Source organism: Salmo salar, chromosome 09 (genome assembly GCF_965601325.2).
Source record: "Salmo salar chromosome 09, fSalSal1, whole genome shotgun sequence".
Taxonomy (NCBI): Eukaryota; Metazoa; Chordata; class Actinopteri; order Salmoniformes; family Salmonidae; genus Salmo; species Salmo salar.
The window spans coordinates 78,524,081-78,547,310 of NC_138299.1; the positions used below are offsets into that span (position 1 = coordinate 78,524,081).

Here is a 23,230-nt window from a genome sequence, read left to right on the forward strand (position 1 = left end):
GCGAGAGAGATGGAGAGATGGGGGAAGGGAGTGAGGAGAGGAAGCAGTAGGAACATACAGTTCTCAGCGGTGATGACATCAGATACTGAGGCACAAAGACTGAAGATAACGGAGAGATTGCATCTGAGCTCTGATTCCTCTGAGTGAACAGTCAGATTCTTCTCTCTCTCCCGAGTGTCTCTCCTGCCTGTCTCCAGGATGCTCTTTCCCTCACATACAAAATGGCTGCCATTCCTCTCCCTCCATCCCTCTGCTCAACCAGCCTGTGTGCCATCACTCAGTACTGGTGATGAGAGGAGGGGACCAGAGTGAGGGGGGAGGGGACCAGAGTGACAGGGAGGGGAGAACATAAGTGTACAGATTTCTAACCTCCACATTGTGGCTCATTGATCGCTGTGTTTCCATCTGGGTGCTTGCATTTGAGATTTACTGTTTGACATCAATGATTGGCTGTTTCATGGCGGTAGCTGGGAAATGGCATCTACCGACCCCAATCTGTGTGTGTGTGTGTGTGTGTGTGTGTGTGTGTGTGTGTGTGTGTGTGTGTGTGTGTGTGTGTGACTGTGTCCCCCTTCATTGCTTATTCGGCCCACATTGTGTTCCAAATTGCTGCAACAGTTTCCACAACAGAACATTACACAACACATTCCATGAGTCCTCATCTGAAATCAACCATCTGGGAGAGGAAACTCTCTCTCCTCTCCTAGCCTGCTTCTCTTGCACAAACACGTCACACACACACCCACGCACACACGCACACACCCCAACGCACGCACGCACGCACGCGCGCACACACACACACACACACACACACACACACACACACACACACACACACACACACACACACACACACACACACACACACACACACACACACACACACACACACACACACACACACCGCAACACTCAAACGCACGCACGTACACACTTGCACAACACACAAATGCACTCACGGACACACTTACACAACACACAAATGCACTCACGGACACACTTACACAACACACAAATGCACTCACGGACACACTTACACAACACACAAATGCACTCACGGACACACTTACACAACACACAAATGCACTCACGTACACAACACACAAATGCACTCACGGACACACTTACACAACACACAAATGCACTCACGGACACACTTACACAACACACAAATGCACTCACGGACACACACACACAAGGCAGCTTTAGCAGGGAACAAAGACACGACAGCTGTCCATGCTGTATGCCACTGTGGTTGTGGTCCATTTGGAAAACTTGGCTTCTCTTTGAAAAGTTAGATGGATGTCACAGGAGAGTGCAGCGCCGCTGAGTTGACATTGCCTGATCTTCCCCTAGCCTGTAGATCCTAATGAAATAGAAGTCATAACACTTCTCTTGTGTTTCCAGTCCCTGCAACTACCATGGTGATCACATAAGATGGCCACAGAAGCGAAGCATAAGGTATCAACATGTGTATAGTATACAGTGTGGTCACTTTATCCCCTTAACAACTGTTCTGGATCAATTTTGTTGAGTCATTGGTAAATGGGTAATGTTGGAGCTGAGGTAAGGGGAGCTGATCTGACACCAGTTGTTAAGGGCAGAGAGTAGCCACAGCTTGGTAGGTAGAGCTCTGCAGTGTTGTGTGTAGGCATCCCTGATCCTTTTGCTAGACTGCAGACTCACTAGCCTGTGCTGAGCTGGGCTGTTGGTCCCTCTGCGATAGTGAGACTTTGATGGGGATCTCTGATTGGTTCCCTCGTGTGTAGTGGGATGCTTCGAGTTTCTTCACTGTGTGTATTTTGTGGAGTTTTTATTTACATTACATTACATTTAAGTCATTTAGCAGACGCTCAAAATGGTGCATTCACCTTATGATATCCAGTGGAACAACCACTTTACAATAGTGCATCTAAATATTTTAAGGGGGGGGGGGGGGGGGGGGTTAGAAGGATTACTTTATCCTATCCTAGGTATTCCTTAAAGAGGTGGGGTTTCAGGTGTCTCCGGAAGGTGGTGATTGACTCCGCTGTCCTGGCGTCGTGAGGGAGCTTGTTCCACCATTGGGGTGCCAGAGCAGCGAACAGTTTTGACTGGGCTGAGCGGGAACTGTGCTTCCTCAGAGGTAGGGGGGCCAGCAGGCCAGTGGTGGATGAACGCAGTGCCCTTGTTTGGGTGTAGGGCCTGATCAGAGCCTGAAGGTATGGAGGTGCCGTTCCCTTCACAGCTCCGTAGGCAATCACCATGGTCTTGTAGCGGATGCGAGCTTCAACTGGAAGCCAGTGGAGAGAGCGGAGGAGCGGGGTGACGTGAGAGAACTTGGGAAGGTTGAACACCAGACGGGCTGCGGCGTTCTGGATGAGTTGTAGGGGTTTAATGGCACAGGCAGGGAGCCCAGCCAACAGCGAGTTGCAGTAATCCAGACGGGAGATGACAAGTGCCTGGATTAGGACCTGCGCCGCTTCCTGTGTGAGGCAGGGTCGTACTCTGCGAATGTTGTAGAGCATGAACCTACAGGATCGGGTCACCGCCTTGATGTTAGTGGAGAACGACAGGGTGTTGTCCAGGATCACGCCAAGGTTCTTAGCACTCTGGGAGGAGGACACAAGGGAGTTGTCAACCGTGATGGCGAGATCATGGAACGGGCAGTCCTTCCCCGGGAGGAAGAGCAGCTCCGTCTTGCCGAGGTTCAGCTTGAGCTGGTGATCCGTCATCCACACTGATATGTCTGACAGACATGCAGAGATGCGATTCGCCGCCTGGTTATCAGAAGGGGGAAAGGAGAAGATTAATTGTGTGTCGTCTGCATAGCAATGATAGGAGAGACCATGTGAGGATATGACAGAGCCAAGTGACTTGGTGTATAGCGAGAATAGGAGAGGGCCTAGAACAGAGCCCTGGGGGACACCAGTGGTGAGAGCGCATGGTGCGGAGACAGATTCTCGCCACGCCACCTGGTAGGAGCGACCTGTCAGGTAGGACGCAATCCAAGCGTGGGCCGCGCCGGAGATGCCCAACTCGGAGAGGGTGGAGAGGAGGATCTGATGGTTCACAGTATCAAAGGCAGCAGATAGGTCTAGAAGTATGAGAGCAGAGGAGAGAGAGTTTCACATGGTGTGGTTGTGTAATCAAAGACTGTCGTCTCAAATCTCTGAGGAATAGTTGTCCTGTTTTTAGTTTGGTGTAAAATATGTTTTATCCCAAATAGAGATTCCTGTGATTTGTTGCGCTCTCCCTGGTGGCCAGAAAAGAGGGTTTTGAAACGACTGTGTAATGATGGATTGAACCCAGCTGGCTGAGAAGGGGGTTGAACAGGACCTTGTAAAGAAGGACAGGAATAATGCCTACTACTCTGTAGAAGGATTGGACAGGAGTAACCCATAGTTGAAGTGGACAGTAGAGTTGAGGAAGCCGTTTGAAGGCCTCCTCATAGATAAGAGGGTTATTTCATGCATGGTTACAGAAGCAGCTCTTACTGACCAGTGAGAATGATCCCTCTGAGCATGAATAGTAATCATCTTAGCCACAGGAAGAGATAGTCCTGACCGCAGGAAGTGATTATTCTGACCGCAGGAAGTGATAGAGCAAGGAGAGGCTAATTAGCGACAAACAAGGCATCCTCATCTCTCCAATCCACCAAAGGAAACTAATCAAAATGGCCTCCGCTGACCCCGCTTTAACCTTGTCTGGTTCTCATTTCAGATGCTGGCACTGGTCAAACATGCAAGACTGTCTCACGCTTTGGCACATTAGTAATTTTTTGGCAGAAAATTAAAAGTGGGTAAAAATTTGGCAGAACATTTTGGCAAGCTGGATCGCCACACTTGTTTTTACAAAAACATGCTCAATCTCTATCCTCACATGGTTTGATGCCATTCCATTCGCTCCGTTCCAGTCATTATTATGAGCCATCCTCCCCTCAGCAGCCTCCACTGGTCTCATATTTAACGGTTTTATTGGCATGGGAAACATATGTTAACATTCCCCAAGCAAGTGAAGTAGATAATAAACAAAATCCCCCCCCGCTCCATGTGATTTAGTCCAATGGGGTTTTAATTGGCATTCAGTTATTTTTTTAAACTGCAGTCCATAACACGCATTCATCTTATTTTTACTGCTGCTCGTATAAGTCAGGAAGCTGGACCTGAGACCTTTTTAACCCCTCGCGTGCCATTCTCTTTCCTCCCTGGGGCTTCAAACAGGGGCACAGACTTTACCTACAGCTAGTGGTGTCATTAGTTACTTGGGAAAGTAATACAGTACATATTACATTTACTTGCTACATTTGTGCGTCGTCCTGGTTTTTGAAAATAAGAATTTGTTCTTATTAACTGACTTGCCTAGTTAAATTTAAAACATCATAAAAAAGCTATATTACCAGCTATATTACTAGCTATATTACTTTACGTTAGTTTCATGATTAAAAAAAATTAATCTCACTGTTTGTTTGACTGTCGGAAGCAGCAAGGCGAGCCGCGCACGCTCTACCAATGACAGACTACTTACTAACTCAGGTTTAATGGCTAGTTCCTTCTTCAATCTGATAGGCTACTTACTAACTCAGGTTTAATGGCTAGTTCCTTCTTCAATCTGATAGGCTACTTACTAACTCAGGTTTAATGGCTAGTTCCTTCTTCAATCTGATAGGCTACTTACTAACTCAGGTTTAATGGCTAGTTCCTTCTTCAATCTGATAGGCTACTTACTAACTCAGGTTTAATGGCTAGTTCCTTCTTCAATCTGATAGGCTACTTACTAACTCAGGTTTAATGGCTAGTTCCTTCTTCAATCTGATAGGCTACTTACTAACTCAGGTTTAATGGCTAGTTCCTTCAATCTGATAGGCTACTTACTAACTCAAGTTTAATCACTTATTCTTCCTTTCATCTGGGACTCTGCTTTCCTGTGCTAGTCTACAAGTGCTGTGCTATACACGTGTTGCTTAATTAGCCATATATACTGTAAGCCAAACATCTGTACAGATTTCCTATCTTTTCATTCAAAATCTTTTTCTCGAGACGTCAATTCTGGTTATACTGCATGTACACGGACCCATAGCGATGTATAGAGGTCACACTTGCCGCTAGACGGGAAAGCCCTATATGTTTGACTTTCCTTGTCTGTCAGTGTTGTGTTACTTGTCATGTTTTGTTTTTCTTGTGGACCCCAGGAAGAGTAGCTGCTGCTTCTGCAAAAGCTAATGGGGATCCAAATAAACAAAACAAATATTACAGAAGCGATCAATGGCAAAGATCAGAGGAGTGCCCTCTACACATTTCTATGGAAAGCAGCTGTCATTGCATTTCTCCAAACATCCTTTCTTTGTTCGCTAGTGCTGAGCGATTAGTGCTTTTTAAGGTCGGTTCAGTTTCGGTACGATTTAGATTATTTAAAAAAAAACATGAAATGCACTTTGCATTATGTGGGTTGAATGCTGTAACAACACAGACTGAAACGATGAATAAAAGTCCCATGATGGTAGTGACTGTCCATTCATTACTACTTATCACTTATTAACCATCATTTCATCTCATCTCTATAGAGCTGCTGTCTACCAAAATCACTATTTCAGCAGTTCTTCAAAGTAAATGAGGCATACTTTTATGACTGCTGAATACCAACTATCAATCACTTAGATCATGTATTTTTAGGTAGAGATACTTTGCGAAGCAACTGCTCTCTATCCCTCTCCATCGCGCGTTCTTCTTTCTCTTCTCTCCCTCTGTGTCTGCCCCACACAGACCGGACTAGTAGGCGCGCAATGGATTATGGTCATGTAGTTAATTACCACGTTTTCTGTGCTAAACTATGTAGGATATTGGCCTGTTGGAAACTACAACTTCCTACTACATTGCCCAGTTCGGACTTAATCTGATTTATCTCTAAAGAAACTGCATTTAGTTCACAGAAAAAAATTATATGAACGAAATGGAATTCAAATAATTGAATTGACGTCGGTCAATTAGTTGTTTTAAAAAATGAAAAATAACCTAAATGTCACGGAATTGCTCAGCACTACCGCTCACTCCAGAACTAAATGAGGAAACAAATGGAGACCGGATCAGGGATACATGCACCCGGTAGAGATATGATTCTGAAAGTAATGCACGCGTTGCGTTGTTTGACAAAGTAACTGTAAAAAGTAACTTGTTACTTTACACCGTTACTCATAAAAGTAACCTGATTACGTAACCCCCAACACTGCCCACAACCTCCTGGAGCTAATGAACTACTGCTTTAGGCCATCAAACAGCTGCTGAAGAGACTGGTGTGGGTGAAAACCATCAGTAGACTGCTTCAAGGACATGCCAGTGCCTAATGCCTATAGGTCTCTGTGAGATATGGCAGGGTAGGGAAGGTTAGAGAACAGGGACCCTGTAAAGCCCAGGCAGTCAGACACAGAACTGAAGAGTTTCAGTGGCCTTCTCCGTTAGGTCTTGTGAAACAGGACGGGACGAGCAGAGAACTATTTGACCTAAATATGTGTGTGTGTGTGTGTGTGGGGGGGGGGGGGGGGGGAGGGGGGGGGGGGGGGGGTCTGGGAGTTAGTGTAAGAAGGTGAGCGTTCTAGAGAGCAGGTCTACTCCTTCCTTTCTTCCTCTACATGCTAATTACAGACTAAAAAAACAACCCTTTTGAAGATCAACGCTGCCCATATGGAAATGTTCAACGTGTGTGTGTGTGTCTCTGCGTGTGTCTCTGCGTGTGTGTCTAGCCAGCTGTTCCTTTTTAATGTGGTGTCATTAAGGTTTCATCAGATTTACTACATGGTGCTGTGCTAGGGGACATGCTAGAGAGAGTGAGAATGTACTGAAGGGTGTGTGTGTGTGTGTGTGTGTGTGTGTGTGTGTGTGTGTGTGTGTGTGTGTGTGTGTGTGTGTGTGTGTGTGTGTGTGTGTGTGTGTGTGTGTGTGTGTGCACATCTTCGGATGTACATGCAGGCTGTGTCTACTCATGATCAGACGCTGTGACTTGACATCATGAACCACCAAACGTCACACCAGGGACCAGCAACACAACAAAACACTCTCAAAAGACTAGAGTTCCAAAATGGCCGCCAGTTGTTGACATATGTGTCCTCTTTCTCTCTGTCCCTGCAGAGCTGGAGGCCCCCCTGAAATGACCATGGGAACCGGACCCTGGCCCAACCCCCCCACCGAGGCTGAGCAGCTCCAAGCCCTGATGGCCGCTGCCAACGGTGAGTCCAACACTTCTCCATTCATCTCTCTATCCCATCTCTCTATCCTTTATTCCAATCCTCTACCACTCTCTATCCCTCTCTTTCCATCACCACATCCCTATCTTCATTTGTTTTTATCCCCCGCTCTCCCTCAATGAGGTGGGGTAAAGGGGGAGGGGGGGGGGTCAGGATTTGTTCCTGTTATGTTAGAGGGCATGAAGCCAGACTCATTGATACAGATGTAAAGATGTTTCCATGACCCATTGTACAGAGAGACAGACAAACAGACAGTCTTCAATAAGACGTCTTAGCACATAGACTTCTGTCATTGTTTCATTGTTATTTCTACCATTGACACATCAATCCTCCCACGCCCACACATACACCCCTCCCTCCTAGACACTGCTCACACACCTCAGACGTGATCTTACGGTTTCCATTAGGAGAATGATAGAATGTCTCTGGCTGGACAGTGTGTTTGTCATCACAGTGAGAAAGAGGAAACACTCTCTGTGCAGGTTCAGACAGAGCCAGAGCACAGCTACCAGACCAGTCATGTTAACAACTAGAAACAGAGGCTACCAGACCAGTCATGTTAACAACTAGAAACAGAGGCTACCAGACCAGTCATGTTAACAACTAGAGACAGAGGCTACCAGACCAGTCATGTTAACAACTAGAAACAGAGGCTACCAGACCAGCTACAGACAGTCATGTTAACAACTAGAAACAGAGGCTACCAGACCAGTCATGTTAACAACTAGAAACAGAGGCTACCAGACCAGTCATGTTAACAACTAGAAACAGAGGCTACCAGACCAGTCCATGTTAACAACTAGAAACAGAGGCTACCAGACCAGTCATGTTAACAACTAGAAACAGAGGCTACCAGACCAGTCATGTTAACAACTAGAAACAGAGGCTACCAGACCAGTCATGTTAACAACTAGAAACAGAGGCTACCAGACCAGTCATGTTAACAACTAGAAACAGAGGCTACCAGACCAGTCATGTTAACAACTAGAAACAGAGGCTACCAGACCAGTCATGTTAACAACTAGAAACAGAGGCTACCAGACCAGTCATGTTAACAACTAGAAACAGAGGCTACCAGACCAGTCATGTTAACAACTAGAAACAGAGGCTACCAGACCAGTCATGTTAACAACTAGAAACAGAGGCTACCAGACCAGTCATGTTAACAACTAGAAACAGAGGCTACCAGACCAGTCATGTTAACAACTAGAGACAGAGGCTACCAGACCAGTCATGTTAACAACTAGAGACAGAGGCTACCAGACCAGTCATGTTAACAACTAGAAACAGAGGCTACCAGACCAGTCATGTTAACAACTAGAGACAGAGGCTACCAGACCAGTCATGTTAACAACTAGAAACAGAGGCTACCAGACCAGTCATGTTAACAACTAGAAACAGAGGCTACCAGACCAGTCATGTTAACAACTAGAGACAGAGGCTACCAGACCAGTCATGTTAACAACTAGAGACAGAGGCTACCAGACCAGTCATGTTAACAACTAGAAACAGAGGCTACCAGACCAGTCATGTTAACAACTAGAAACAGAGGCTACCAGACCAGTCATGTTAACAACTAGAAACAGAGGCTACCAGACCAGTCATGTTAACAACTAGAGACAGAGGCTACCAGACCAGTCATGTTAACAACTAGAAACAGAGGCTACCAGACCAGTCATGTTAACAACTAGAAACAGAGGCTACCAGACCAGTCATGTTAACAACTAGAGACAGAGGCTACCAGACCAGTCATGTTAACAACTAGAAACAGAGGCTACCAGACCAGTCATGTTAACAACTAGAAACAGAGGCTACCAGACCAGTCATGTTAACAACTAGAGACAGAGGCTACCAGACCAGTCATGTTAACAACTAGAAACAGAGGCTACCAGACCAGTCATGTTAACAACTAGAGACAGAGGCTACCAGACCAGTCATGTTAACAACTAGAAACAGAGGCTACCAGACCAGTCATGTTAACAACTAGAAACAGAGGCTACCAGACCAGTCATGTTAACAACTAGAAACAGAGGCTACCAGACCAGTCATGTTAACAACTAGAAACAGAGTCTACCAGACCAGTCATGTTAACAACTAGAAACAGAGGCTACCAGACCAGTCATGTTAACAACTAGAGACAGAGGCTACCAGACCAGTCATGTTAACAACTAGAAACAGAGGCTACCAGACCAGTCATGTTAACAACTAGAAACAGAGGCTACCAGACCAGTCATGTTAACAACTAGAAACAGAGGCTACCAGACCAGTCATGTTAACAACTAGAAACAGAGGCTACCAGACCAGTCATGTTAACGACTAGAAACAGAGGCTACCAGACCAGTCATGTTAACAACTAGAAACAGAGGCTACCAGACCAGTCATGTTAACAACTAGAAACAGAGGCTACCAGACCAGTCATGTTAACAACTAGAAACAGAGGCTACCAGACCAGTCATGTTAACAACTAGAAACAGAGGCTACCAGACCAGTCATGTTAACAACTAGAAACAGAGGCTACCAGACCAGTCATGTTAACAACTAGAAACAGAGGCTACCAGACCAGTCATGTTAACAACTAGAAACAGAGGCTACCAGACCAGTCATGTTAACAACTAGAAACAGAGGCTACCAGACCAGTCATGTTAACAACTAGAGACAGAGGCTACCAGACCAGTCATGTTAACAACTAGAAACAGAGGCTACCAGACCAGTCATGTTAACAACTAGAAACAGAGGCTACCAGACCAGTCATGTTAACAACTAGAAACAGAGGCTACCAGACCAGTCATGTTAACAACTAGAAACAGAGGCTACCAGACCAGTCATGTTAACAACTAGAAACAGAGGCTACCAGACCAGTCATGTTAACAACTAGAAACAGAGGCTACCAGACCAGTCATGTTAACAACTAGAAACAGAGGCTACCAGACCAGTCATGTTAACAACTAGAAACAGAGGCTACCAGACCAGTCATGTTAACAACTAGAAACAGAGGCTCCAGACCGCAGCACGGCGAGGCTACCAGACCAGTCATGTTAACAACTAGAAACAGAGGCTACCAGACCAGTCATGTTAACAACTAGAAACAGAGGCTACCAGACCAGTCATGTTAACAACTAGAAACAGAGGCTACCAGACCAGTCATGTTAACAACTAGAAACAGAGGCTACCAGACCAGTCATGTTAACAACTAGAAACAGAGGCTACCAGACCAGTCATGTTAACAACTAGAAACAGAGGGTTTAGAATGTTATCAAAGGCAGATGGTGCTTTAGGTAGTGTTTTAATAATCAGTTAGGAGGTAGCACAATCAGTTAGGAGGTAGCACAATCAGTTAGGAGGTAGCACAATCAGTTAGGAAGTAGCACAATCAGTTAGGAGGTAGCACAATCAGTTAGGAGGTAGCACAATCAGTTAGGAGGTAGCACAATCAGTTAGGAGGTAGCACAATCAGTTAGGAGGTAGCACAATCAGTTAGGAGGTAGCACAATCAGTTAGGAGGTAGAACAGTCAGTTAGGAGGTAGAACAGTCAGTTAGGAGGTAGAACAGTCCGTTAGGAGGTAGCACAATCAGTTAGGAGGTAGCACAATCAGTTAGGAGGTAGCACAATCAGTTAGGAGGTAGCACAATCCGTTAGGAGGTAGCACAGTCCGTTAGGAGGTAGCACAATCAGTTAGGAGGTAGAACAGTCCGTTAGGAGGTAGCACAGTCCGTTAGGAGGTAGCACAGTCCGTTAGGAGGTAGCACAGTCCGTTAGGAGGTAGCACAGTCCGTTAGGAGGTAGCAGAAACAGTCTTGTCAAATCAGCTATTGTCCCAGCTTCTTTTATCTGTAGTCTAATTCTACAAGCTTGTGTGTTTGCGTTTGTGTGTGTGAGCATGCGTGCGTGCGTGCGTGCGTGTAGTGGAGGCAGAGAGCAGGGTCGGGATGTGTGTGTCCCCCTGTAGCTCTGGGCTGGGAAAGAATTATGAGCTAGCAGCTAGGTCGGTCCACACACACACACACACACACACACACACACACACACACACACACACACACACACACACACACACACACACACACACACACACACACACACACACACACACACACACACACACACACACACACACATTCAGAAATGAACACACACATTCAGAAATGAACACTTATGCACACCATAAATTCACAAGTTTCTCCACCTTGACAAAAGGTCTCTGCCTTTCTCAATTTCTTTACAGTCTCTCTCGATTTACTTCATTTCAGTCCAATTAGCTTTGCATAAACACACACTTTTACCAAGCAACATATAGAAATGATCATTGAAATCGTAACAAATGGTAAATAATCAATGTATTATACAAGTCGTCACTGCCGTATCAAAACATGTTATTAATATGTTCCATCTCCTCTCTGTTCTCCTCCTCCCCGCTCTGCCCCTATTCTCCCCAGAAGTGAGCGAGGCGACCGCCACCCTGGGGCCGGGCACCATGGGTCTAAGCACCCGTTACAGCCCCCAGTTCACCCTGCAGCACGTGCCCGACTACCGTCAGAACGTCTACATCCCTGGCAGCACGGCCACCCTGACCTCCAATCCCCAGCAGCAGCAGCAGCAGCAGCAGATGCTGATGCAGCAGCAGATGGCAGCCCAACAACAGGCCCTGCAGGCCCAGCCCTCTGAGGCCTCGGCTCAGCCTGAACCCCCCAAGGCTGCCCAGACCCCCGCCTCCAAGAAGAAGTCCACCAAGAAGGAGAAGAAGTAGGATGGATGGAAGTAGGAACGATGAATGGATAGATATGGAGTACAGGATGAGAAGAGAACGACCCGATGAGAACTAAAATGTAACCACAGGAGGCTGCTGAGGGGAGGAATGCTCGTAATGAAGTTGCCTCATTCCTCTCCAGCCATTACCACAGGCCTGTCCTCCCCAATTAAAGTGCCACCAACCTCCTGTGAATTCAACCCTCCCTCACCCCCACTTTTCCACACAATGCGTTTACTCTAACCATGGTTGGAATTGTATTGGTCATGCTCATATGATAACACAAAATATGGAGATGGTTTGGGAATGTTTGTTTTTGGGCTCTTGAATCTGGAAAGGGTTGACGGTTTAAGAGTGAACAGCATGGACATCTTGTTTTTGTTTTCTTTCTGAAGGCTAGTTAGAAACGGTTGTTTTTGTTTTCTTTCTGAGGGCTAGTTAGAAACGGTTATTTTTGTTTTCTTTCTGAAGGCTAGTTAGAAACGGTTGTTTTTGTTTTCTTTCTGAAGGCTAGTTAGAAACGGTTATTTTTGTTTTCTTTCTGAGGGCTAGTTAGAAACGGTTATTTTTGTTTTCTTTCTGAGGGCTAGTTAGAAACGGTTGTTTTTGTTTTCTTTCTGAAGGCTAGTTAGAAACGGTTGTTTTTGTTTTCTTTCTGAAGGCTAGTTAGAAACGGTTATTTTTGTTTTCTTTCTGAGGGCTAGTTAGAAACGGTTGTTTTTGTTTTCTTTCTGAAGGCTAGTTAGAAACGGTTATTTTTGTTTTCTTTCTGATGGCTAGTTAGAAACGGTTATTTTTGTTTTCTTTCTGAAGGCTAGTTAGAAACGGTTATTGTTTTCTTTCTGAAGGCTAGTTAAAAACGGTTATTTTTGTTTTCTTTCTGAGGGCTAGTTAGAAACGGTTATTTTTGTTTTCTTTCTGAAGGCTAGTTAGAAACGGTTATTTTTGTTTTCTTTCTGTTTTTGGAAAGCCTGTTTTCTGTTCTACTCAACAGCAAAGTATTAATGATATTTCCTGGTAAGGAAGACTGGAGTTGGAGGGGGGTTTGGTCATGAATTTGGATTCACTTCAGACAACAGATTGAGTGTAAGAAACCTTGCTGGGGTAACAAGGTTCACCCACTGACGTATTCACAGGTTGATATTTTAACCATGTTCCCTAAGATGTTTCATGTTGGATTTGTAATTCTTTATTTTCCTGATTTGGAAAGTAGATCAGTGTTGACTATACTAGTTTGCCATGCTCAGATTCCTATATAGCAGTTCTTAAACCAATCTGTGCGGCACCTAGTTGAAAATGAAAATCCCAACATGACCCTCGAGCCTCCACCGCTATATAGGATCAGCCTCATAGGATCCTACACCACAGCTCTTTGGAACACAAGGGTATCCTGTCCACTGGTAGTGTTCTACTCCTCTGCATGTTCCTATAGCTTCAAACCACAGACCTTCTAGAAGATTCAACAATGCGTTGCTTAAGTGTTGCAAAGAGGATGACCACCTTAACTCCTCTCCCAAAAATACTGGTTGATAAATGCACTTGTAGCATTTATCTGACGTGGTAGAGAAAAGTTATATGATTTTGTAAGCATTAGTTAAATGGTAAGATTAGAATCTTTTGTTGTTTTTATGACCTTAGCGTGAACCCTATTAGAGGGCTGAGGGGGAGGGGCATGTTATAGTACTATCATCAGCCCTATTGGCTGGCTTGGTGACATAGTAGGCACTGCCCCTTTTTTAAAACACCATAGATGGGCATAGAGACCACCTGCTGTCCCATTATGCCCCCTCCCCTCACTGGCTATCCCACTTCAACCATAGGAGATCACTGTTCATACTATAAAGATGAGCTGTAGGGTAAAAAGCCCTTCACAGGAGGGCACAAGTAGAGATCTTTAACAAATTGCTTAGAAGTTACACTTCTTAGGTCACTAGGCTCCAGATTGCTATGTATCCTGAAGTGCAGAGGATTCTATTTCTTGACGTGATAAGATAGGTTTTTTGACGACTCAGTAGTATAAGAGTTGTTTAGAAGATAAGTATGAAGTATTTCCTTTGCCGCCAGTCCGTCCGTCAACTGGTTAGACACCACTGCATGAAGAGGCAGCATGGAGGCAGGGTTCAAGGGGGAGTGGAAAGGGATGGGGTACGACGTCTGGGTTGGTACCATTAGATTGACGGGTAGGGGGGCAATGACCTTGGCTCTACTCACTGAATGTACATAGGCAAGGTCCACCCCTAAACTTCCTCTAATGCACTGACCCAGGTTAGAGGTTGACAGAGCCAAGCACATCTCTCCATGTCACAGAGGAGATACCACTTCAGAAGAAGGGAGGTGGGACAGAGTTCGCTAGTTCCATTCCTCGCTGTATTTATCCCCTCAGTGTAAATCCACTCTGGTAAAGCTAACCTCAGACTCTGCCCTCCACTACCTGGTCCTGTGAAGGCTCTTCCCCACTGTAAATAAACACTGGTCCTGTCGATGGCGTGAGCCAGTTGTTTGTATAGTACGGACCACGTCCAGCATTTTCAAATTAAAAGTCCTCTCCACAAGGCGTGGCTTACTACTGGAATGTGTTGCATTTGTTTTTCAAGAAAAATATGAAAACCACACGAGAAAAAAAAGATCTCTGAAATGTTCTTCTACAGTTTGTGTTGCAATGTAGTAACTAAACACCATGAAGGTCAACTAACTCTTCAGTGTAAATAAATAAAGTTTCTAACTTTAGACGATGAGGAAACAGTGACACACATAGACTAGTTAACTTGTGATATGTGTTGCGCATATTTTTGTGTTCATTTTCACTCTCTCCATTTTACCACCCTGTAAAGAAACGAAACAAAAAAAGTATATTGAAAAAATGTTTCTATCCTTCTGTAACCTCTATGTTTTTTTTCTGTGACTCATATCGCGCATTTGTGCAGGAATGCCTCTCTCTCTGTCCATATGAACAAATTATTATAAATATTATATATGTGTGTACGTCCGTCTGCTGCTGAATTAATCCTCTCCCGTGCTGTGGCCTGATATCTTTCTTATGAAACTCTTAGACCCCCCCCCTAATCTCTTATTTGTTATGCTAATATTTATATTGCTGTTTTATTTTCTCTTGAACACTGACGTTTCAAATAAAAGGTTCTGAAATCATTAAACCCTCGTTGTCCATCTAGAGTATTTTCTACCATCCAGCTTGGTTTGTAAGATGGGAAAAATGTATTTTAGCAAAGGGAATTTTATAAATTGTGTTAATAAATAATAAAATAGTGCAGAATGATACAATATTCAAGACAGTCACTAACAACATAATTAGGATCCAACTTAAATTCTACCATAATGTATCATGATTATAGATACCCAACTAAGGCATTACAGCACATTAAACAACTAGTAAAGTTGTCCTGGCAGCCACAGTGTTCCAGGCTGTTCTGTTGGCCAGGGGTTTTTAAGATGCAGTAGTTCTGCATCAGTTCGCTGAATGTTTCTCAGCTTTTATCTGTGACCCAGATCCACCAGGCTTCATCAGCATCACGCTATCCCACAATCCTCTGCTCCCAGCAGCCTCAACTCCCACGCCCGTTTGAAGTATCCGCTGCGATGTGAAGACAGGGGAAATGGGATGAGGGGAAGGGGGGATGAAAGAAAGAGGACAATGTTTCCTCAGCACAAATGTGACAACTTCCTCCGACAGTCCTCAAAGTGAATGTGGATACGCATTATGTAATACATAGCCTATCTGAAGACATATTTTTTTGCTATAAATTGATCATATTCCAAAGTTTTAAATATGTATGTATTGCAATCGATGGAACTATACAGAACATTCTACATTATTGAGAGAATGTTGTTAAGCTTTTAGGATACACTACACATTTTATACTATGTTACACAATTCTATGTAATGGATAAATATCTTTAGTATCACATTGATATAATATAGAATCCATCTTTCATACGATTCCTCTTCATTGCTTCCTCGTGACTAGCGTCGCTGGGATCCTAGAGGCTAGATTCAATCAGGACCGCAGAATATCTACGTTATAATGTGATTGAAATTTAAAGGTCATTTCTGATTGAGCTGACATGTGCAGCAAATACCGTGAATGCGGTCTCTGCAAACATGGGAACGTTGCCTTTCAATTTAAATTGTGCGATAGTGAGGATATTCCGCCAGTCCAGATTGAATCGAGCCCCTAGGATCCCAGTGATGACAGTCAAGAGGAAGCCACCAGAAAGTTATCATATCAATTAATTATTCAGGGCCCCTTTTCCTTTTCTTCATCATAGCAGTGGGGCCACTTTTCCTGGCTGGCTGGCTGGCTGGCTGGCTGGCTGGCAGGCAGGCAGGCAGGCAGGCAGGCAGGCAGGCAGGCAGGCAGGCAGGCAGGCAGGCAGGCAGGCAGGCAGGCAGGCAGGCAGGCGTAGGTTTCAGGGTCTTACAAGAGCTTACACAATAACAGAACATGTATAAATATCCCTAACGGTACACGTCACTAACCAAAACAAAGAGAATGGGTCCTGACTCAGGGATGGAGGAGTAGACTGATGTAGACCCAAGCTGGTGAATCAGTCCTTCCTCACCAAAACAACTCACCCTGCTATTCTGAGGATGCCTTAGTTAGCCTGCGCCTGAGGACAAAAATACATTAACAACACAGTTCAAAATTAACAAACCAGAAGACATCCAAGACAGCATGAAAATTGAAACACAATACAAAATGTGATACAATTAACCTGTTTCTGAATGCCAAAGGTGCTAAGACGTCTACACTGTCATATTCAATTCTGACCTGCATTCATCTCATACTGTGTACTGCAGTCCTACAGTCAATTCTGAAGAAAAAGGAATCTATTTCGGCATCAGTGGATCCACTTCTAAACCCAAAATGTCCATCTCTTCCTCTCTTATTCTACCCTAAATTAAAGATGGCATATTTTCAACCTAGGTTCTAGCCAAGGCAACGGTTGCTCTGAGAGGGCCCTGTTCTGTTTCTCAGCATCTTCATTAAACCCTCTGGTCGACTTCATTAGCTCAGCCCCAAGCCATTCTGGGTAAACTGGCAGAGATAATGTGCTGTAGAACACAAACACATGCTACTAGTCAGTACAGGACCGTGCAGAGGAACTATGCTAGAGCTTATCCCACACTTACACAGACATGAGTCAATATTATAGCACTTGTTAGTAGCCCAAGCCAAATTCTGTGAAAGTAGAAGTCATGGCTTAAATTTGGAATTCAGCTTCATGTCCACGTTCCAGTTCAACCCTAACCCTCTACCCTACCCCTACCTTAATACCTCCATCCCCCTCTGTCAACCTGGCCCTCTGTTTCTCCCAGTGACAGGGGCAGCAACGGTCCTCATGGTCAACATGTCATAGACTTCCTACTTCCTGTGACTGTGCAACAGGAAGTGAGGCGATGCCTTGGGGGGGCACACAACAGAATGGGGGGATTGTTCTTTTATCATACACTCATCCCATCTCCCCATCTGGCTTCATTAGGCACATTTCCACCAGTCACACACACAGATGTACACAAAGAGGTATACACAGTCTCACATGAACACACGGATCAGGCATGTGCAGCACTGGAAAGAGCATTAGGGGATCCCAGGCCTAGCCAGGCTAATGGGAACCTTGACAATAGACTGTCTTTGTGTGGTAATAACGTTAGTCAGACATTCTGGACAAAGGACATCACACATGTCATCATACACTGAATGACACACACACCAGACTCACACAACAGACACAGTCTCACACACAGCAGACTCACACAACAGACAATCACACACAACAGACTCACACACACCAGACAATAACACACACCAGACAGTCACACACACCAGACAGTCACACACACCAGACAGTCACACACACCAGACAGTCACACACAACAGACACAGTCTCACACACACCAGACAGTCACACACACCAGACAGTCACACACACCAGACAGTCACACACACCAGACAGTCACACACAACAGACACAGTCTCACACACACCAGACAGTCACACACACCAGACAGTCACACACACCAGACAGTCACACACACTAGACTCACACACACCAGACAGTCACACACACCAGACTCACACAACAGACACAGTCTCACACACACCAGACAGTCACACACACCAGACAGTCACACACACCAGACAGTCACACACACCAGACAGTCACACACACCAGACACAGTCTCACACACACCAGACACAGTCTCACACACACCAGACAGTCACACACACCAGACTCAGTCTCACACACACCAGACAGTCACACACACCAGACAGTCACACACACCAGACAGTCACACACAACAGACACAGTCTCACACACCAACCTGACACACACCAGACAGTCACACACACCAACCTGACACACACACCAGACAGTCACACACACCAGACAGTCACACACACCAGACAGTCACACACACCAGACTCACACACCATACATAGATTTCCACACAGAGACAAAAAAATCTAGGATGGATTGTTGAGACAAAGTTATCAAAAACACCCCTTTTGTTTATATAGAAAGTAAAGGCAGGAAACAACTTGTTCTTCCTCATCTGAACCATCAGGCCACTGTAGAAGAGCAGGGAGGAGGGAAGACAGAGGAGGGAATGAAGGCTCTGGGAAACAGGCATCTGATCCATTTGAGGAAAGCAGGAAGTAATGAGATATGTGTATGGCGGGACAGGAAGTTCATTTCCGTGCCATTTTAAGCTCTTTACTCTGCCGTTACAGCTCTGGCCCGTCCAGGGGGGAGGAACCCCCACCTCTACCCAGCACCCCACCCCCGTGTCCGCATCCGGCAGCTGCCCCACTGACAGAGGATGAAGCGCCACAGTGCTTTTATAGAGTAATATAGGTCAACACATGCTGTACTATAAAATACAGCCCTGGACAGACACAGGATAAAAGACAAGGATAAAGTCTGTGTTATGTCTATGTCTGGTAGAGTTGTAGGTCTCTTCCAGAGCAGCAACAGGTGACCTGAAGATACATTAAAGATGAGATCATGATATCTGTGTAATGATGACTGCAGCAGAGTTCTGGTACTTGTGACAGAACACAGAGTTCTAGGTAATCTCCACTCTGAGGCACTAGCCAGCATAGCAGGACAGGCAGAGAAAGAGAGGGAGAGAAGAGAGAGAGAGAGAAATGGAGAAAGTGAGAGAGAGAGAGAGAGAGAGAGAGAGAGAGAGAGCGAGAGATTCCGCTGGCTTGGGAATGATTAATGAAAAATGAACATGGGGGAAAATGGAACATCTGTTTCTGGTGTTGGCTCTCAGACGGGGATCCAGGGGAGCAGTTTAGTGTTAGACCATTCACACAGAGAGGAAACATTCTCTCTATGATGGCGCCATACTTCATGGCTACCGTCTTGAGACCCAACTTTTCTATTTTGTGATTATTTTGGGGTGTATCCGCTATCATTTCTTCAAAAACTTTTTAACATCAGATCGGCTTCAACTTATCTGCCCTTGTCTCTTCATTTACCTCCGATCTAATCTTCAGGCTACCCAAGAGGAAACGCAAGTGAAAAAGTGACAAGAGATTGAAGTCCTGTTGAGATTAAGGTGAAGGGAAAACTGGCCACCACTTCCCTTCATTCTATTTGTCACTTCATAATAAGATGAATAACCTCTGATCGCTGATTTGCTACCAACGGAACTCTCGTAACTGCAACATTCTCAGTATTTTTTAAACATGGTTTTCGGACAAGATACCCCCCATGGCTATCAAACTCAATGGATTCTCAATTCAGGACATCGGATTCAGGGAACTCCAGAGGGGGAGGAATATGTCTCTATATCAACAACAGATGGTGTGCATCAGGTATTCCCGTCTTGGAAAATCTGATGGTCAAGTGCCGACCCTTCAACCTCCCGAGAGAGTCTTCATCTGTTGTCATGACTGCTGTATATGTTCCACCTCAGGACAACAACAACAACAAACTGGCACTTGATGAAAAGTACAAGGCAATAAACAAGCAGGAATCAAATCAAACTTTATTTGTTACATGCGCCGAATACAACAAGTACAGACCTTACAGTGAAATGCTTACGTATAAGCCATCATACCGCTCAGGAAGGAGACACATTCTGTCTCCTAGAGATGAACGTACTTTGGTGTGAAAAGTGCAAATCAATCCCAGAACAACAGCAAAGGACCTTGTGAAGATGCTGGAGGAAACAGTTACAAAAGCATATATATCCACAGTAAAATGAGTCCTATATCGACATAACCTGAAAGGCCGCTCAGCAAGGAAGAAGCCACTGCTCCAAAACCACCATTAAAAAGCCAGACTACGGTATGCAAATGCACATGGGGACAAAGATCGTACTTTTTGGAGAAATGTACTCTGGTCTGAAGAAACAAAAATAGAACTGTTTGGCCATAATGACCATCGTTATGTTTGGAGGAAAAAGGGGGAGGCTTGCAAGCCGAAGAACACCATCCCAACCGTGAAGCACAGGGATGGCAGCATCATGTTGTGGGGGTGCTTTGCTGCAGGAGGGACCGGTGCTCTTCACAAAATAGATGGCATCATGAGGGAGGAAAATTATGTTGATATATTTAAGCAACATCTCAAGACATCAGTCAGGAAGTTAAAGCTTGGTCGCAAATGGGTCTTCCAAATGGACAATGACCCCAAGCATACTTCCAAAGTTGTGCCAAAATGACTTAAGGACAACACAGTCAAGGTATTGGAGTGGTCATCACAAAGCCGTGACCTCAATCTACAAAATTTGTGGGCAGAACTGAAAAAGCCTGTGCGAGCAAGGAGGCCTACAAACCTGACTCCGTTACACCAGCTCTGTCAGGAGGAATGTGTCAAAATTCACCCAACTTATTGTGGGAAGCTTGTGGAAGGCTACCCGAAACGTTTGACCCAAGTTAAACAATTTAAAGGCAATGCTACCAAATACTAATTGAGTGCATGTAAACTTCTGACCCACTGGGAATGTGATTAAATAAATAAAATCTGAAATAAATCATTCTCTCTACTATTATTCTGACATTTCACATTCTTAAAATAAAGTGGTGATCATAACTGACCTAAGACAAGGAATTTGTACTAGTATTAAATGTCAGGAATTGTGAAAAACTGAGTTTAAATGTATTTGGCTAAGGTGTATGTAAACTTCCGATTTGTGTGCATCAGTGTGCGGGGGTACAGGTTAGTTGAGGTAATTTGTACATGTAGGTAGGGGTGAAGTTACTATGCATAGATAATAAATAGCGAGTAGCAGCAGTGTACAAAACAAATCGGGGGGGGGGGGGGGGGGGGGCAATGTAAATAGTCCGGTGGTCATTTGATTAATTGTTCAGCAGTCTTATGGCTTGGGGGTAGAAGCTGTTAAGGAGCCTTTTGGTCCTGGACTTAGCGTTCAGGTACCACTTGCCGTGCGGTAGCAGAGAAAACAGTCAATGACTTGGGTGACTGGAGTCTCTGACAATTTTATGGGATTTCCTCTGATATAGGTCCTGGATTGGTCCTGGATGGCAGGACGCTTGGCCCTAGTGATATACTGGACCATACGCACTATCCTCTGTAGTGCCTTACGGTCAGATGGCAAGCAGTTGCCATACCAGGCAGTGACACAACCGGTCAGGATGTTCTCGATGGTGCAGCTGTTGAACTTTTTGAAGATCTGGGGACCCATGCCAAATCTTTTCAGTCTTCTGAGGGGGAAAAGGTTTTGTCGTGCCCTCTTCACAACTGTCTTAGTGTGTTTGGAACACGATAGTTCATTGGTGATGTGGACACCAAGGAACTTGAAACTCTCAACCCGCTCCACTACAGCCCCCTTGATGTTAACGTGGGCCTGTTTGGCCCGTCTTTTCCTGTAGTCCACGATCAGCTCCTTTGTCTTGCTAACATTGATGGAGAGGTTGTTGTCCTGGCACCACAATGCCAGTTCTCTGACCTCCTCCCTATAGGCTGTCTCATCGTTGTCAGTGATCAGGCCTACAACTGTTGTGTCGTCAGCAAACGTAATGATGGTGTTGTGCCTGGCCATGCAGTCATGGGTGAGCAGGGAGTACAGGAGGGGACTAAGTACACACCGGTGAGGGGCCCCAGTGTTGAGAATCAGTGTGGCAGACGTGTTGTTGCCTACCCTTACCACCAGGGGCGGCCCGTCAGAAAGTCCAGGATCCAGTTGCAGAGGGAGGTGTTTATTCCCAGGGTTCTTAGCTTAGTGATGAGCTTCGTGGGCACTATGGTGTTGAACGCTGAGCAGTAGTCAAGGAACAGCATTCTCACATAGGTGTTCCTTTTATCCAGGTGGGAAAGGGCAGTGTGGAGTGCGATTGAGATTGCATCATCTGTGGATCTGTTGGGGTGGTATGCGAATTGGAGTGGGTCTAGGGTATCCGGGAAGATGCTGTTGATGTGAACCATGACCAGCCTTTCAAAGCACTTCATGACTACCTACGTGAGTGCTACGGGGCAGTAATCATTTAGGCAGGTTACTTTCGCTTCCTTGGGCACACAGACTATGGTGGTCTGCTTGAAACATGTAGATATTACAGACTCGGTCAGGGAGAGGTTGAAAATGTCAGTGAAGACACTTGCCAGTTGGTCTGTGCATGCTTTGAGTACACGTCCTGGTAATCCGTCTGGCCCCATGGCTTTGTGTATGTTGACCTGTTTAAAGGTCTTGCTCACATCGGCTACCAAGAGCGTTGTCACACAGTCATCCAGAACAGCTGGTGCTCTCGTGCATGCTTCAGTGTTGCTTGCCTCATAATGAGCATAAAAGGCATTTAGCTCGTCTGGTAGGCTCGTGTCACTGGGCAGCGCACGTCTGGGTTTCCCTTTGTAGTCCATAATAGTTTTCAATCTTAATCCTGTATTGACACTTTGCTTGTTTGATGGTTCGTCTGAGGGCATAGCAGGATTTCTTATAAATGTCCGGATTAGTGTCCCGCTCCTTGAAAGTGGCATCTCTAGCCTTTAGCTTGATGCGGATGTTACCTGTAATCCATGGCTTCTGGTTGGGATACGTATGTATGGTCACTGTGGGGACGACGTCGTAGATGCACTTATTGATGAAGCCGATGACTGAGGTGGTATACTCCTCAATGCCATTGGATGAATCCCGGAACATATTCCAGTCTGTGCTAGCAAAACAGTCCTGTAGAGTAGCATCTGCGTCATCTGACCACTTTCATATTGAGCGAGTCACTGGTACTTCCTGCTTTAGTTTTTGCTTGTAAGCAGGAATCAGGAGGATAGAATTATGGTCAG

At 45.2% G+C, this 23,230-nt stretch overlaps 1 protein-coding gene across 17 annotated transcripts in view; it reads left to right on the forward strand.

Moving 5' to 3' along the window:
* LOC106611851 (protocadherin gamma-C5) overlaps positions 1 to 15,114 on the forward strand; it is a 180,322-nt gene extending 165,208 nt beyond the window's left edge. For 14 of the 17 annotated variants that reach the window (XM_082955943.1, XM_045723972.2, XM_082955941.1 and 11 more), the window contains exons 3-4: positions 7,101 to 7,198; positions 11,652 to 15,114. In XM_082955943.1, coding sequence (XP_082812069.1) covers positions 7,101 to 7,198; positions 11,652 to 11,962 — 409 coding nt within the window. In that variant the 3' untranslated portion in view covers positions 11,963 to 15,114. The remainder of the gene's footprint in view (positions 1 to 7,100; positions 7,199 to 11,651) is intronic. The other 3 variants (XM_082955938.1, XM_045723961.2, XM_014212451.3) reach the window with 1 other exon arrangement.
* Positions 15,115 to 23,230: the final 8,116 nt, after the last annotated feature.